General features: G+C 46.8%; 1 protein-coding gene across 8 annotated transcripts in view; it reads left to right on the top strand.

The window, feature by feature from the left end:
- Positions 1–18,062, top strand: part of TSNARE1 (t-SNARE domain containing 1) — a 530,096-nt gene that overhangs the window by 100,406 nt on the left and 411,628 nt on the right. For all 8 annotated transcript variants that reach the window (XM_076329011.1, XM_076329018.1, XM_076329017.1 and 5 more), the window contains one exon: positions 17,839–17,961. In XM_076329011.1, coding sequence (XP_076185126.1) covers positions 17,877–17,961 — 85 coding nt within the window. In that variant the 5' untranslated portion in view covers positions 17,839–17,876. The remainder of the gene's footprint in view (positions 1–17,838; positions 17,962–18,062) is intronic.

Raw genomic sequence — 18,062 nt, forward strand, 5'->3', positions numbered from 1 at the left:
TGCCTACTGAGCTCTGCTGCAGGCAGGAGATGTGGCAGGAGGCTCCGCTCCATCGTGGAGAGCCTCCCCTCCCCGGCTGATGAGAGGTGGTTGTTAGCGTGTTTTCCTAGGATTTAGGCAAATTTGTTGCTGTATTTTTCTGCTGCATCCCTCTGGTGAACGTCTGTGGTCAAAAACATCTCTATTGCTTGTTCGTCTTCAGTCCACGTTACTTAATTTTCATCCTGTTGCCTTGTTACAAGCAACCCCAGCAATTCCTTGCCTGCCTGTGACTTTGCACCTACTGAGGAGCATCCCTTGCTTTAAAAACTTCTTATTTTTTGATGGCTTTTATTTGGGGAGGGGAAAAGTTGAAATAAAGGTAGCCAAGGTGGTCACCCTCCCTCCTGACTTAGAGAGATCATGTTGCGGTTTAAAAATACAGAAAGTCCTTCTGTGAACAGTGAATTGATGTGCTGTAAAGGACCACTTGAAATAATCAAGGGATCAACAAAAGCAGATGTTTGAATTGAGGACTGAGACCTGCTGGCTTTCTAATCTCAGCTGCTCCAACTTGGCAGAGCCTCACAAGCCACTTTTAGCTCCATTTTGCAGGGAAGGTATAGTAGTTTCTTTCCCTTTCCTCCCTGTTCTCCATCAGTACAGGGTCTTGGAGAAGGTGGGTGAGTTGGAAAATTGAACGTGCTTTTTTTTTTTTCTCCAACGTGTACAGTGGCCCAGTGCAGGTTCAATGGAGGTTTTTCAGCAAACTCACTTTAATTGGGCAGGCAAATTGGCTCACAGCCATTGCTGACTCCAGGCTGTGATTCGCGACGGGTGGCCACAGGACCCAGCGCAATCCCGAGGATCTTTCTGCGTTTTCTCATTCTTGGAGCACATGTATTTTTGCTACTTGGTTTTACTTTATCTCACAGCATGGCCATTGTTTGGAAGCCTTCTGTAGTCTTGTGTGAAGATACATAGTTGGAGTAACCGTAGAAGCACAATGGGCAGAGCAATGAATAGAAATGTCAAAAGGGCTCTTGTCAGCGGAGGCTGGTGGTGTGTGCCAGCTGGCCCTCCTTGCCTCTTCATGAGCTAGATGATTTGTATGAAGAGAGGAAGGCAATGAGTATTTATTTGGATGCAGTATTCCTAAGGTGTTTTGCATGGGTGCATAAGTAAATGTGGCCACTGTGTTTTTTTGACCTTTCTTTGAGGATATTCTTGGGGGAAGGCAAAGGCTAATGATTTCATAGTTAGGTCATGGTTACACAGTAGTTGGCTCTGTGTTCATGTTCCAGCTAGTCACTGCTTGGGATTGCATTGAACTATTTTCTCCTTTCTGTATCCCTGAAATATTTGCAGATATCTCTATTTTTCACCTTGGGTGCGTGGGTTTGTGGCTTCCTCTTTCTGTCTTTTCAAAGGTGGCCTTTTCTTCCAGGGCATTCAGGGGATGCCCCAAGCCACCCTTCAGCTCCTGCCAAGACTAAGCATCCTGAGTAGGTGGTTGACCTGGGCTGCCCACGTTCACTGACATTTTGATTTTTGAGCATGTTTCATTTTGCCTTCCTGAGTGCTGACCTCTCACTGGAAAAAAACTTGGAAACTGCTGCACAGCATCTCTTTGGTTTTCTTTCAGTTCCCACTTAAAATAAAAAACCACCACCAAAAAAAACAAGCAGAACCCCCCCCCCCCAATCTTTTTGTCCCCCAGACATTAGGCTTCGGAGGCTGCTGTCTGTCATATGGCCAATGTGATAGTTTTTTTTAATTCTGTCCTCTCCACATCCATCTGTTGATTTGATTTACACCGTGCTTAACTGACTGCTGTCATCTCCCATGGTCTTGGTAGGAAACCTGATATGAAGATACCAAGTTGTTTATTGTTTCTTGATGAATTGCTACCAAAGTTAGAAGTAGATTCTTGAATTTCCCACTGTGTACAGTGTCTTTTCACTAGACCATGCTGTTTCTCATTTAGCCTTCTGCAGGATTTATTTATAATATGACTACCGGTGTCCACTCGTGTAGATGAGAACTTAGGCCTATGTATATTCTGATCGTGTGTGTTGAATAGCAGTATTTCTACTTTGGGAAGTGGTGCATAAGAAGTGAGTGACGTTGGGTTATGGGGGAGCGGGATCCTGGGATTTAGGAATCTATTATTTGATTAATTCACGCGTTCCATTTTACCCTGCATCTCCTTCCCCTAAAGTATTGCAGATCTGTCAATCAGGGTGTTCCTGTGGACTCAAAACTGGTTGCCATCCTTAGATGTATTTTTCCTTATTCTGTTGAAATCTGATATAAATTTATAAGTGCTATTTCTAATTTTGTTAAGCTGACCTAGTGTGTTGCAGTTGGTCTTTGTCCATTCGTGCATGTACATCTTCTATAATTAATAAGTTTACTCTAACTTCACAGTAGCAAACTAGACACCAGTTTCCTCTTCTCTGTGTTCCTCCTCCCTGTTTTTTTTTAACAGTGAATAAACATTAATATTCATCTTTTGTAACCAGTGAAAAGGCAGATGAAAGCTGGATTCTGAACTGACTGGAAATTTCATTTTTCTGTTCACTGAAATATGTAATACTTCTGTGTTTGTCTAGTATGTGGATAGATTAAGACCATTCTACATGCAAGGTTCACAAAAAGTAGACAACATGGCACAAAACAGCAAACAGAAGAAGGCAATGCAGGAAAAAAAAAAAGAAAGAAAACCCTTGGCGGATTGGAACAGGCGCTGTTTCAGAGCATTTGTACTGGGGAAATTGAGGGTTGGAAGCTGTCATGTTCTCCTGCAGGAGCTGGAAGAAATGTTGTTTAACCATCATTTTAATGTCAGTTTAAAAAATAGGAAGGGTGACATCACATTTCGATCAAACTGAGCTAACAGTGACCCGGCACTAAGTCATCTAAGCACTGCCATCCATATAGCCCGGAGTTGAACAGCAGAAAATGTTACATACAACTCAGTGGCGGTACACTCCAGAACATCTTTGATCTCCCAAAGACAAGTCTTCCTTCTTTTCTCTTGATCTAAATACCTCAGTATCAAGGAAGCCTGATTGCTTCTCCAGGTGAAAAGAAATTTGGGTCCTGAGGGTTGACCTTGCTAGTGCAGTCACTTTGTCATTTATCGCACTTGGCTGCTGCTTTTGGGAACCGAACTGTTTTAGTGTGTGCTGCCTTGTGCTTTGAAGAGGGAAGGCATCCATCTTTCTATGGCATCTGTGATACTTTTGATGGAAGACTTTTTCTAGCAGCCCTAAATAGCTACTTTTGCTCTCAAGAAGTTTATACAGCTTAAACAGGGGGTCTATGAATCTGAGATTCCCAAGCTAAACAAAATATATCTAGAATATATCTATATAGAGAGAGAATCATAGAATCATTAAGGTTGGAAAAGACCTGTAAGATCATCGAGTCCAACCATCAACCCAACACCACCATGCCCGCTAAACCATGTCCCTAAGTGCCTCATCTACTCGTCTTTTAAACACCTCCAGGGATGGGCACTCAACCACTTCCCTGGGCAGCCTGTTCCAATGTTTAAACACTCTTTCAGTAAAGACATTTTTCCTCACGTCCAATCTAAACCTCCCCTGGCGCAACTTGAGGCCATTTCCTCTCGTCCTATCGCTGGTTACTTGGGAGAAGAGACCGACCCCCACCTCGCTACAACCTCCTTTCAGGGAGTTTTAGAGAGCGATGAGGTCTCCCCTCAGCCTCCTTTTCTCCAGGCTAAACAACCCCAGTTCCCTCAGCCGCTCCTCAGAAGACTTGTGCTCTAGACCCTTCACCGGTTTCGTTGCCCTTCTCTGGACACGCTCCAGCACCTCGACGTCCTTCTTGTAGTGAGGGGCCCAAAACTGAACACAGTATTCGAGGTGCGGCCTCACCAGTGCCGAGTACAGGGGCACGATCACTTCCCTACTCCTGCTGGCCACACTATTTCTGATACAGGCCAGGATGCCATTGGCCTTCTTGGCCGCCTGGGCACACTGCCGGCTCATGTTCAGCCAGCTGTCAACCAGCACCCCCAGGTCCTTTTCCGCCGGGCATCTTTCCAGCCACTCTTCCCCAAGCCTGTAGCGCTGCATGGGGTTGTTGTGGCCAAAGTGCAGGACCTGGCTCTTGGCCTTGTTGAATCTCATACAGTCCTTATTCTTGGCATTTGCCTAAGACCAACCTGTCTCTGGTGCCACTTAGCAGGATTTGAAGACTGTCTTCAGTTCTTTTGTGAGAAGACATGCAGTCAGGTCGATGTGGAAGAAGAGTCTGTGTATTGAAGTGGCAACTGGGACTGACATGAAAGGAGCATGACAGGCTTCCAGATTGCTTGCCTTACCTCTGTTCTTCTTGTCTGATATGCAGACATTTGTGTAATGTGAAATGTATACAGATGACTTGCAGGCATTCATTCCTTCCCATCTCTGTTGCTTATGGTTTCCTTCTCATTTATGTTGCGTGACAGTCCATCAGATCTAAAGTCCTCTAATGTCAGTAGGAGGTCTTAGATGGAGCCTTCATGAGCTTGGTGGGGATGGAGGTGCCTTGTGATTGACAAGAAAGGGTCTGTTGTACCTGATGGGTGCTGTTAGCTGCAAATCTTGGGAATGACTGACTGATGAAAGAAGAGGTTAGGCAGAAACTGTTCCTGTTGGGTTTGCATAGTGTTGCTGAGCTGGTGGAAAACCAAGATAAAGCGAAGGTTGCGATCAAGTGTGCTGAGGCCAGCCAGAGCCCTTAGTGTCACCCAAATTAAAAGCACAGCGAACCAACTGACTCTATTTGTGGCTCAGTATATATCTCTATAAAATGTCATGGATGTCTTATCCCGCTATCTGACTTCGCAGCCTGTCCTGATAGTATCTGTTCCTGAGACAAACTGCTCTGCTCCTGGAGATGATGGCAGCTATACCGCAGGAAAGAAAAACTAAATCTGTTAGAAAGTGATCAGATGCTTTCCTGAAATAAGGCTTTGATGAGGAAGAATGCAAAAATGAGATTTTTTCTCATTGTTTCTTAGCAAATCTCCAAAATAGCAGAAGCAGCTCGTTTCTGAGATAATCCATGCTGTTTTTACTTTGCACCTACTCCACGATGCCTTAAGGCTGTGGGCGTTCGCTTCGCTCTGTAGTACACTTCAGCTGGAGGAGGGTAGACAAGAGTGTGCTTCAGTGTGTTGAATCAGGTTGTTTACAGTCATAAGTGACATTGTGCCTGTCAAGTACTACATATGTGTCTCTAGAAGTTTCTGGAAGCCAATTCAATTTGTACAAGGTCTGATTATAGATATAATGTCCTGGGTTTTTTTATTTCTTGTTGTTGCCATATTTTGTGCCATGTCAACGTAGGCTAGACAGTGTGCTCCTCAGGCCATGGGGACAGAGATGACTTCACTCTCCAAGGACCTTCCATCAGCATTAAAACTTAATTGGGAAGCAAAGTGGGAGGAAGCATGTGTATTGCTGCTTCCCCGGCCCCGCTGCGTGCAGGGCATTGCTCCTGGACCGCTCTCCTGCCAGTCATTTCTTCAGCTCCTGAGCACTGCTTCCTTGCCTTGCCTGCCCAAAGCCACCCGAGAACACGGCGTTAATATTACAAACATCACAAAAGATCCAGAGGAGCATAAATTACCTCAAAGGCACAGACTGAAAAAGAAAAAAGTCATCCCCTACAGCTATTCTGATTGACCTCTGACAGTTGTGTTACGAGGCTCAGCAAGCACTCCGGGATTTGTGCAATTACACCAACTCAATGTTAAAACCATTGATTAAAAAAAAAAAAAAAAAAGTGCTTCAGCAGCAGAGTGTGTTCATAAATTCAGGCTCTCTGAGAAAGAGGAAAGGGGCATTTTTCCAGGTGAACAGCATAAAGGTTTATTGAGTTTTGGTTTTAATAATTGAGAAAATCCCTGAGAAGAGAAGCTAGAAAGCAGCATGTCTTATGACATGAGTGACAGAGTCGAGTCTGGGGGACAAACTGTTAGAGGGGGTTTGGAAAAGAAGCACGCTTTGCAAATATGCCCCTTCATCTCACAGCTTCAAAACACTTCCATATTAATCAAGTTAATCCTGCAAAAAGGAGGGCTCTGTATCTGTCTATCCATTTTACGGGCAGGGAAATGGAGGCAGCTGTATGGAAAGCAAGAAAATACTGAGTATTCTCCCTTCTTGTGATTTGTGTTTGCTGGTAAACAAGTCTCCTAGTGAGAAATGAAAGGGAGTCGATCGGTTTAGTTCATCTGAGGGAAGGTTAAGAGGCAACAGAGAGATCAAACAGAAAAGTTCAAGAGGTGAGAAGACGCAGCTCTCCTAACGGAGTGGCTGGGGCTGATCCTTCATTAACTGGTGCCTCAGAGAGGTTCTTATGGGAAGAGGTGACCTGGTCTGACCAGAGGCTGTAGGGGTTGATGTGTAAAGATGATTTGTGTGGAATGATCTGCTCTCTCTTTATGAAGAAGGTCGGGCTGGTTGGTGCAAGGATTTTTTTCTGGGTTAAAAGCCTTGGAAAAATGTATCTCTAGTTGATCATCCAGAAATGGAGGTGTCGTCATTGCTAATCACTTCTGAAGCCTTCAGTGAAGGCACTTCTCCATCAGCAAGGTGGTGGTAGAGCTGGGAATAGAGTACAAGAGTGCCATTGCTCTCACCACCCCCTGCATTCATTAATGACGGGTAATTATTATCCAAACTGTCTGTGATTTTATGTTTCTAGAGCTGAACAGTAAACAGAAACAGTCTGCTTTGTGGTAGCAGTGCCATTCCCCAGCTCCTCCTGGTGAGGAGCCCAGCAGCACCGACAGCTCACTGTGAAATTCAGGGCAAGGAATTCACCTGGATGCCTGGTCTTGGCCTCAGCTGGCTATTAGCCTGCCAGAAGGTCCCACTGAATCCACAGCCAAGTTCCTAATGCTCTTTCCTGAGGAATCTTGAGGTCCTTCCTACAGTGTGATGGACTTGTCCTGAAAAGAGTTAATGCTCAGCCTGGGATGCATGCAAATGCAAGACTGGAAGTTGTTTGCGAGTCTGGAAGTTCTGTGTCTGTGACCACTTTTGCAATAGATCACATTGCCTGTGTGACCCCTTCCTCCCATCCCATAAACAGCCACCGCCTGCACTTTGATGACGTGGCTGGTTAGATACCAAGGAGGGACTCCAGTTTATGGATGTCAAATGCCAGAGGTTTCCTGGAGAGGTTGTGTAGCCTCCATCCTTGGAGGTATTTAAAACCCAACTGGACACAATCCTGGGCAACCTGCTGTAACTGATGCTGCTTTGAGGAGGCGGGGTTGGCCTAGATGGTCTCCTCAACTGTTCTGTGATGTTGGCCCATTTCTCCAGCCTGTCCAGGTCCCTCTGGCTGGCAGCATGACCCACTGGTGTATCAGCCAGTCCTTCGAGTTTGGTATCATCAGCAAACTTGCTGAGGATACACTCTGCCCCATCATCCAGATCATTAATGAAGTTGTTAAACAGGACTGGGCACAGTATTGGCCCCTGACCAGTGTTAGCTGGTCTTACCATCTCCAGGTATAAGAAGACCTTCCCGTGTTGCCAGTTCCCAGAGGTGCTCTATCCTTCCTTATAGGCTCTCCCAATGTCTCACTTCATCTTTCCTGATTTGGTTTAGAGCTATTCCCTTGTCTTGTCCAACACGAATGAAGAGAATGTTTTCCTTCCTCTTTTTGCAGCAGCTTTGCACAGATTTGAAGGCTCAAGTTTTCCCATCAATCTTTTTTTTTGATTGGCCTCAAGAAGGCCAATCGTATCCTGGGCTGCATCAAAAGAAACGTGGCCAGCACGTCGAGGGAGGGGATTCTGCCCCTCTGCTCTGCTCTGGTGAGACCCTACCTGGAGCACTGCCTCCAGCTCTGGAGCCCTCAGCATAAGAAAGACACGGACCTGTTGGAGCGGGTCCAGAAGAAGGCCAAGAAAATGATCAGGGGGATGGAACACCTCTCCTGTGAAGAAAGGCTGAGAGAGTTGGGGTTGTTCAGCCTGGAGAAGAGAAGGCTCCGGGGAGACCTTACTGCAGACTTTCAGTACTTAAAAGGGGCTTACAAAAAAGATGGTGGCAAATTTTTTAGCAGGGCCTGTTGCGACAGGAGAAGGGGGAATGGCTTTAAACTAAAGGGGGGTAGATTTAGACTAGATAGAAGGAAGAAATTTTTTCTGCTGATGGTGGTGAAACACTGGCCCAGGTTGCCCAGAGAGGTGGTGGATGCCCCATCCCTGGAAACATTCAAGGTCAGGCTGGACGGGGCTCTGAGCAAGCTGATCTAGTTGAAGATGGCCCTGCCCATGGCAGGGGGGTTGGCCTAGATGACCTTTAGAGGTCCCTTCCAACCCAAACTATTCTATGACTCTGTGATCTTCCCTTCTGTAGGTAAAGCGACCCCATTTACTCAGTCTTTCCTAGCAGGTCATGTTTTCTTGACCTGTTGTCATTCTCCAAGCTCCCTCTAGACTCTCTTCAGTCCTGGCAAAATCTTTGCTGGAGTTTGTTGCCTGCAGCTAAGGATTCTGCAATGTGGGGTCAAGCAAAAGGTTTACTTCACCTGTCTAGAAGATCGTAATCCTATTTATACATCCCACGATGATTTCTGCCACTTTTACAGGAAAGTCATTGTGGATTCATGTTCAGCTCGCAGTTTATACCATCCCTCCATCCCTGAATGCTGTCTTAGGCATAGCGATCACGAAATGATAGAGTTTTCAATTCTTGGAGAAGTAAGGAGGGGGGTCAGCAGAACTGCTACCTTGGACTTCCGGAGGGCGGACTTTGGCCTGTTTAGGAGCCTGGCTGACAGAGTCCCTTGGGAGGCAGTCCTGAAGGGCAAAGGAGTCCAGGAAGGCTGGACATTCTTCAAAAAGGAAATCTTAAAAGGCGCAGGAGCAGGCCATCCCCATGTGCCAAAAGACAAGACGGCAGGGAAGAAGACCAGCCCAGCTGAACAGAGAGCTTTGGCTGGAACTCAGGAAAGAAAGGAGAGTTTATGACCTTTGGAAGAAGGGGCAGGCAACTCAGGAGGACTACAAGGATGTTGTGAGGTTATGCAGGGAGAAAATTAGGAGGGCCAAAGCCCAGCTAGAACTTAATTTGGCTACTGCCATAAAAGGCAATAAAAAATGTTTCTATAAATACATTAGCAATAAAAGGAGGGCAAAGGAGACTCTCCATCCTGTATTGGATGTGGGGAGAAACATAGTGACAAAGGCTGAGGAAAAGGCTGGGGTACTTAATGCCTACTTTGCCTCAGTCTTTAATGGTAAGACTAGTCGTTCTCTGGGTACCCAGCCCCCTGAGCTGGAAGACAGGGACGGGGAGCAGAATGAAGCCCCCATAATCCAAGGGGAAATGGTTAGCAACCTGCCACACCACTTAGATACACACAAGTCTATGGGGCTGGATGGGATCCACCCAAGGGTACGGAGCGAGCTGGTGAAGTGCTCACCAAGCCACTTTCCATCATTTATCAGCAGTCCTGGCTAACCGGGGAGGACCCAGCTGACTGGAGGTTAGCAAATGTGATGCCTACCTACAAGAAGGGCCGCAAGGAGGATCCGGGGAACTACAGGCCTGTCAGCCTGACCTGGGTGCCAGGGAAGGTAATGGAGCAGCTCATCTTGAGTGCCATCGCGCAGCACGTACAGGACAACCAGTTGATCAGTCCCAGTCAGCATGGGTTTATGAAAGGCAGGTCCTGCTTGACTAATCTCATCTCCTTCTATGACAAGGTGACCTACATAGCGGATGAGGGAAAGGCTGTGGATGTGGTCTACCTAGACATTAGTAAAGCCTTTGACACCGTTTCCCACAGCATTCTCCTGGAGAAACTGGCTGCCCATGGCTTGGATGGGTGTACTCTTTGCTGGGTCAAAAACTGTCTGGATGGCCGGGCCCGAAGAGTGGTGGTGGATGGAATTCAATCCAGTTGGCCGCTGGTCACGAGCGGTGTTCCCCAGGGCTGAGTCCTGGGGCCAGGTCTGTTTAATATCTCTATCAATGATCTGGACGAGGGGATCGAGTGCACCCTTAGTAAGTTTGCAGACGACACCAAGTTGGGCGGGAGTGTTGATCTGCTCGAGGGTAGGAAGGCTCTGCAGAGGGACCTGGACAGGCTGGATCAATGGGCCGAGGCCAACTGTATGAGGTTCAACAAGGCCAAGTGCCGGGTCCTGCACTTGGGTCACAACAACCCCATGCAGCGCTACAGGCTTGGGGAAGAGTGGCTGGAAAGCTGCCTGTCGGAAAAGGACCTGGGGGTGCTGGTTGACAGCCGGCTGAACATGAGCCAGCGGTGTGCTCAGGCGGCCAAGAAGGCCAATGGCATCCTGGCCTGTATCAGAAATCGTGTGGCCAGCAGGAGTAGGGAAGTGATCGTGCCCCTGTACTCGGCACTGGTGAGGCCGCACAGGCTCGAATACTGTGTTCAGTTTTGGGCCCCTCACTCCAAGAAGGACGTTGAGGTGCTGGAGCGTGTCCAGAGAAGGGCAACGAGGCTGGTGAGGGGTCTGGAGAACAAGTCTTCTGAGGAGCGGCTGAGGGAACTGGGGTTGTTTAGCCTGGAGAAGAGGAGGCTGAGGGGAGACCTCATCGCTCTCTACAACTCCCTGAAAGGAGGTTGTAGCGAGGTGGGTGTTGGTCTCTTCTCCCAAGTAACAAGCGATAGGATGAGAGGAAATGGCCTCAAGTTGTGCCAGGGGAGGTTTAGATTGGACGTGAGGAACAATTTCTTTACTGAAAGAGTGGTGAAACATTGGACCAGGCTGCCCAGGGAAGTGGTTGAGTCCCCATCCCTGGAGGTATTTAAAAGACGTGTAGACATGGTGCTTAGGGACTTGGTTTAGTGGTGGACTTGGCAGCGTTAGGTTAATGATTGGACTTGATGTTCTTAGAGGTCTTTTTCAACCTAAATGATTCTATGATTCTCTGCAGCACTGGCCAGTTGTTCCCCAGCCTTCGTTCATGCACTTATTTGCTGCTTCTAAATTCAGGTCCCTGCAGTTGACCCGAATTATGTAGCATCTTATTTTCTTTGTCAAACATCACTTCTGGTTTGTTAGGATTGTTCTGAATGCTGAAGCTGTCATCCAACCTCCCTGTTTGGTGTTGTGTGTGCGTTTAACGAGGCTAATCCCCATTCCATCACCCAAGTCACTGCTCAAAATACAAATGGAGAGAGCAGAGCTTGGTGGACCCCACACAGTTTCTTCTTTGGTTATGACAACAGTCCACTGGGAGCATTTTTCTAATTAAAAAAAGATTCACCTGCGCCTCCAATCCATTTCTTCTGCCGTGCAAGGAAACCCGTAATCACATAGAGCTGTAATATCTGCTGTTTTTCTGCTAACTCCACTGCCTGCTAACTTGTTGCATAAAGAAGTTAACATTGGTTTAATTTGACTTAGTGCCTCATTCATGCTGGCTGTTATTCTCTTTTTTACCATCAGATACTTTCAGTGCATTTATTCCAGTGTTTTTGAAGGAGATGGAAATGCAGCTGATGGGTTTGCAATTTTCTTACTCTTCCTTTCTCCACCCATTTAGTAAATAGGCACAGTAAGGGTCCTCCAGTCTGCCAAGGGGGCTGTGAGTGGCTCTCAAGCTGCTTCAGGCATCATAGGAGGAAAATCACAGAATCCCAGAACCACTGAGGTGAGAAGGAACCTCTGGAGGTCATCTTGTCCAACCCCGCTCCTCAGAGCAGGGTCACCTAGAGCAGGTTGCTCAGGCCCATGTTCAGTCAGGACTTGAATATCTCCAAGGATGGGGACTCCACAACCTCTCTGCACCACCTGTGCCAGTGTTTGACCACCCACACTATAAAAAAACCCCCACAAATAAAACAAAGAGCTTTTCTTCTTTTTTAAGTGGAATTTCCCATATTTCAATTCATTTCCATTGCCTCTTGTCCTGTCACTGAGCACCACCGAGAACAGTCTGGCTCTGTCGTGTTTACTTCCTCCCGTCAGATATTTATACACATTAATAACCCCCCCGAGTCTTCTCTTCTCCAGGCTGAACAGTCCCAGCTCCCTCAGCCTCTCCTCATATATCAGATGCTCCCGTCCCTTAATCATCTTCATGGCCCTCTGCTGGATTCACTCCAATATGTCCATGTCTGTCCTCCTTTTCCATTTCTTTCCAGTATGCTTATGTCTTTCTCATTCAAACTCAACTTTAAAAATATCTCACTTGCCTAAAGTGCTCTCTAACCTGTTTCTTCCATGCTGAAATCTTACCTTTCATTCCTACTACCAATTATGCTACCAATTAATCACAAGTCTATGGGGCCGGATGGGATCCACCCGAGAGTGCTGAGGGAGCTGGCGGAGGTGCTCGCCAAGCCGCTCTCCATCATTTATCAGCAGTCCTGGTTAACGGGGGAGGTCCCGGACAACTGGAGGCTTGCCAATGTGACGCCCATCTACAAGAAGGGCCGGAAGGAGGATCCGGGGAAGTACAGGCCTGTCAGCCTGACCTCGGTGCCGGGGAAGATTATGGAGCGGTTCATCTTGAGGGCGCTCACAAGGCATGAGCGGGACAACCAGGGGATCCGGCCTAGCCAGCACGGATTCATGAAAGGCAGGTCCTGCTTGACCAACCTGATCTCCTTCTATGACAAGGTGACCCGCCTAGTGGATGAGGGAAAGGCTGTGGATGTGGTCTACCTGGACTTCAGCAAGGCCTTTGACACCATCTCCCACAGCATTCTCCTGGAGAAGCTGGCGGCTCACGGCTTAGATAGCTGTACTCTGCGCTGGGTCAAAAACTGGCTGGACGGCCGGGCCCAGAGAGTTGTGGTGAATGGAATTCAATCCAGTTGGCAGCCAGTCACGAGCGGTGTTCCCCAGGGCTCAGTTTTGGTGCCGGTCTTGTTTAATATCTTTATCGATGATCTGGATGAGGGGATCGAGTGCTCCCTCAGTAAGTTTGCAGATGACACCAAGTTGGGTGGGAGTGTTGATCTGCTCGAGGGTAGGAAGGCTCTGCAGAGGGACCTGGACAGGCTGGATCGATGGGCCCAGACCAATTGTATGAGGTTCAACAAGGCCAAGTGCCGGGTCCTGCACTTGGGTCACAACAACCCCATGCAGCGCTACAGGCTTGGGGAAGAGTGGCTGGAAAGCTGCCTGGCAGAAAAGGACCTGGGGGTGTTGGTCGACAACTGGCTGAATATGAGCCAGCGGTGTGCTCAGGTGGCCAAGAAGGCCAATGGCATCCTGGCCTGTATCAGAACTAGTGTGGCCAGCAGGAGTAGGGAAGTGATCGTGCCCCTGTACTTGGCACTGGTGAGGCCGCACAGGCTCGAATACTGTGTTCAGTTTTGGGCCCCTCACTCCAAGAAGGACGTTGAGGTGCTGGAGCGTGTCCAGAGAAGGGCAACGAGGCTGGTGAGGGGTCTGGAGAACAAGTCTTCTGAGGAGCGGCTGAGGGAACTGGGACTGTTCAGCCTGGAGAAGAGGAGGCTGAGGGGAGACCTCATCGCTCTCTACAACTCCCTGAAAGGAGGTTGTAGCGAGGTGGGGGTCGGTCTCTTCTCCCAAGTAACTAGCGATAGGACGAGAGGAAATGGCCTCAAGTTGCGCCAGGGGAGGTTTAGATTGGATGTAAGGAGAAATGTCTTTACTGAAAGAGTGGTGAAACATTGGACCAGGCTGCCCAGGGAAGTGGTTGAGTCCCCATCCCTGGAGGTATTTAAAAGACGAGTAGATGAGGCACTTAGGGACATGGTTTAGTGGTCATGGTGGTGTTGGGTCGACGGTTGGACTCGATGATCTTAGAGGTCTTTTCCAACCTCAATGATTCTATGATTCTGTGATTCTATGCTGGCCATCTGAATGTCCCTCTAAATGGAGACTGATGTGTATAGGGGAATTTTTTAAATAATTTTGCCCGCTTGGTTTTGCCTGCCAGTATCTTTCCCAATCCAAGAAACATGGACCAACCTTTTCCTTGAGATCCTACATCCTACTGTTATCCTCACTGCATGATTGACTTCTACAGGATATACAAAGCAAGAAGTAGTTGCATGTCATTAAAATACAAATTCATGCCTCTGGCAGGATGAATGTCCTTTTAGTCTGGCTTGGGTATTGTTGTTCCTTCGTTGGTATTTTAGGTGATGAGGATAAAGCTGTGATAAAATCTTTTTCTTATTTTTCTCCTTTTTTTATTTTTATTTTTTCTGTATCTAGTATGTTAGGCAACGCTTGTTCCATTTTGTACAAACTGCCTTCGCAGTAAATTGGACAAGTCTCCCTGAGGAGCAGTAGACAAAAGACTTGGGAGGTGCCATGGGAATGGGGAGGGAAACGCTGTTATTGCCAATCAAATTAAAGGTATTTAGATCTGCTGTTAAATTTCCCTGTAAATATATTACTGTGGGGTAGGAGTGTGGTTCTGGAGCTGTGTGAATAAGGGATATTTCAGTGGTTTAGTAGGATGGGGTGGGAGTGGTTGTTTCTGAAAAGGTTGGTTAAACTAAACCAAAATATTTCATTTTCAGTTCTTTCTTTTTTTTTTTCCCCTTACAGGGAGAAAAAGTTTTAAAATGGAAGCATGCTTTGAAAATGATAAATCAACATGAAACATTTGGAGTGCTCTAAAAGCCTTCCTTCTCTCCCCCTTTCACACCACTCTGTTGGGGAAAAAATAGATGCATTCACTGTTTGCCAAAGAAACACTTGCCCAGTTGTAATCAAGTCATTTTACAACATGGTGTAGACTTTCACTCCGCGTTTGTTGTATGTGACCTTGGGGACGTCGTGGCAGCAAATGCTTCCACTTGCTTATCTCTAAAAAGAAAGGATGGGTCAGGACCAACCTCTGTACAGAGGCGGTTTTCAAGCTGTGGTTGCCCCACTTCCCTGCTTACAACAGTCTTAATTTGTAACCATGCTGGGAGGTAAAGAAAATAAGATAACTCCTTATCCCTGCCCAGAAATGTTCCTGTAACTGTCTTCTATGTGCCCTTATTTTTCCAGGTAAGCGTTTTGCTAGATCTTGGGTTGTGTTTTGCAATGGAGGTTGTGTTGCTGTGGTAGTTGTGGGCTAACCTGAGACCTGGGAGAGGCAAGATTTCTTCCCAAGGCCACCGCAGACTTCCCAAGTGAATCTTCATCTGTTTCTTGTAGCGGTTAGTGGTTGTGATGAAGAACTTCCGTCAAAACATCATCTATTACATTTTTGTGGTGCTTATATTTTTACATGCTGGACATAATCGACTGTTGTGTTGTTGAGTGTCTTGGAAACCCATGGTTCACGGATGGCTTCTTTTAACTTTCCCTTTTGTTTACTTCATTTTCTGTCTCCTCAATGCACACACAAATGCACGTACTCATCCTTTCTCTGGCTGCTTGGGCTATTGCACGTTGGCTGCCATAGGTTTGGACTGAAAACTGTTTTCCTAAAATGAAAGATTTATGGTCTAGGGGTACCTGCAGCCTCAGATGCCAGTTATGTGTGTACGTGGTACACTGAGGCTAAGTGGGGAAGCTGTACTCTGGATTTTCTCCACTTTTAATGGATTTAGCTCCCATCCATTGCTTTCTCAAGGCAGTTTCGTCCTCATATGTGTCTGGCCCAATTAAGGGAGGATGGTGAGCGATTTCCTTTAGTCCTAGAGTTTCCCTGTCTGGCAAATCTCAGCAGTAATTTTTTGCTTGGTTTTGAAACTTTGAAAGAAAAAAGGAGAATGAATCATAGAATCATAGAATAGTTTGGGTTGGAGTACAAGAAGTGCCTGAGACCGTTAGACTCTTCCCAGTACAGTCCAGAACTGGGAATTTTCTGGTGCTCTGCTCTCCAGGGAGGACAAACCAAAGAAATAGTTGCAAGTACACCGCTGTGTCAGTGCACCCCAAAAGAGACTTCAGCCCTTTGCTGAGGCATCTAGCAGTGCATACATCAGGACATCATGCAACACGTGGCCATGTGTCACCATCCCTGGAAGTATTTAAAAGACGTGTAGATTAGGCGCTTAGGGACATGGTTTAGTGGGCATGGTGGTGTTGGGTTGAGGGTTGGACTCGATGATCTTAGAGGTCTTTTCCAACCTTAATAATGATTCTATGTGTCAAGGAGCTCTTACAAGCTGGAGACCATTCCCAGCTTTATGCATGTCAGAGGGAAAGTGGCTGGTCCAGGCCATGTGCAGTTTGAGTATCCAAGCCCAGGACGGAGTGTTGCATCTCATGTCATCCAGCCTTACACCCTGACATCTTTCTCAGTACAAGAAAGACATGGACCTGTTGGAGCAGGTCCAGAGGAGGGCTACAGAAACGATCAGAGGCTCGAACAACTCTGCTATGAGGACAGGCTGAGAGAGTTGAGTTTGTTTAGCCTGGAGAAGAGAAGGCTCTGGGGAGACCTTCTTGCGGCCTTTTAGTACTTAAAGGGAGCTTATAAGAAAGATGGGGACAGACATTTTAGTGGGGCCTGTTGCGATAGGACAAGGGGTAATGGTTTTAAACTAAAAGAGGGGAGACTCAGGTTAGTTATAAGGAAGAAATTTTTTATGATGGGGGTGGTGAAACACTGGACCAGGTTCCCAGAGAGGCTGTAGGTGCCCAATCCCTGGAAACATTCCAGGTCAGGTTGGACAGGGCTCTGAGCAACCTCATCTAGTTGAAGATCCCCCTGCTCATTGCAGGGGTTTGGACTAGATGACCTTTAGACGTCCCTTCCAGCCCAAACCATTCTATGATTCTGCCATCGCGCTGAAGGGGTTGCACAAGCTTGTTGGAGAGGGTGGTTCGTTGGCCCAGTTTTTTTGGTTGTCCTTCAGTTAAAAAGTGACATTTATAAGACAGAGCAACTCCCTACATGGAGGGAAGGTGGTATTCCTAGCCATCTCATGCCAACGTGTCTTCTCCACTGGACTCTCCCATGCTGCTATACTGCAGCGTCACTGCATCGCTGCTTGATGACGGGCTACCCAGTAGGTAGCGTTGTCTTCTACCTTTTTCGGGGAGTAAGTCTCTATCCTCAGCCTCCAGATTTTCCCTGTTTGGGGCATTTTTTCAGTCTTGGTGTAAGGAAGCAGCAGCTGGGTTTTGGTCCTGTATCATGCCCCAACTGATGCAGCACCTTTATCTCTTCTCTTCCTTTGCCATTGACATCTCCATGCCTCAGAGTTGAACTATATTTAATATCTAAGTCCTGGGACTCTGCTGATATGCTGGAGGGTATCTGGGGCCCATGGTGAGACAACGCTTGTGGATGGGAAGGGGGAAGAAGCAGTCTTTCTCTGACAGTGCTGCATGGATTTCATTCTGCTGCTGCTACCTTAGGCCTTACAGCTTTTTCTTTTTCTTTTTTTTTTTTTTAAACGAGCAAGGAAAAATAACTTTGGCTCCAATATTTATACTAAAGGCCCAGGAGCTCATAATATGGCAGTAAACTGTCTCTTTTGAGAGCTCATCAAGACTGCAGTATGATGGATAGACTCCTAGCCAGCTGCATAGTGGTAATGTTCCAGAAGACAGCATTGATTGAGTGCCTAGTCTTTGCCTACCAGCTCAGGATCTCAAAGCTCTTTGTGAACAGCGAGGAACTAAAAATCTTGCTGTGGCTGAAACGGATAAATGGTTGCCCTTTATCACTGGAGAAAATAAGGCACAGGGAGGTCAAATGACTTGTTTACCCCCAAGATCAGCTGTAGTCCAGGAGACCTGGATTTTAGTGTTTGGGTTTTTTTTTTCTGCAAGTAGGCATTATGAAGTTTGGAGATAGTCCTGTATTTTTTCATTTGCCTTTTTTTTCCCCTTTTTTCTTAGAATACTGGAGTTTAACTGACTTTTAACAGTGTTGTATCTGTCTTTTTCTCTGTTTTCTTAGGTTTGAAGTATAATCCCGCATCCATTGCTATCTAGAAAATGTCTTATGGATCCATTGATGGGAGTGGATTTGGGAGCAGGAATCCGTTTGGCGGCCCTTCGAGACAAGGCTATCAACCTCTCGGTAAAGTATTGATCCCTTGCTGTAATTTATTCTACTTGACTCCCTGGGGACTGAAGTTTTTCTTGCTCATGTTCACTGTGGCTGATGTATAAATATCGCAC

The sequence above is a fragment of the Aptenodytes patagonicus genome, chromosome 2 (assembly GCF_965638725.1).
Source record: "Aptenodytes patagonicus chromosome 2, bAptPat1.pri.cur, whole genome shotgun sequence".
NCBI lineage: Eukaryota > Metazoa > Chordata > Aves > Sphenisciformes > Spheniscidae > Aptenodytes > Aptenodytes patagonicus.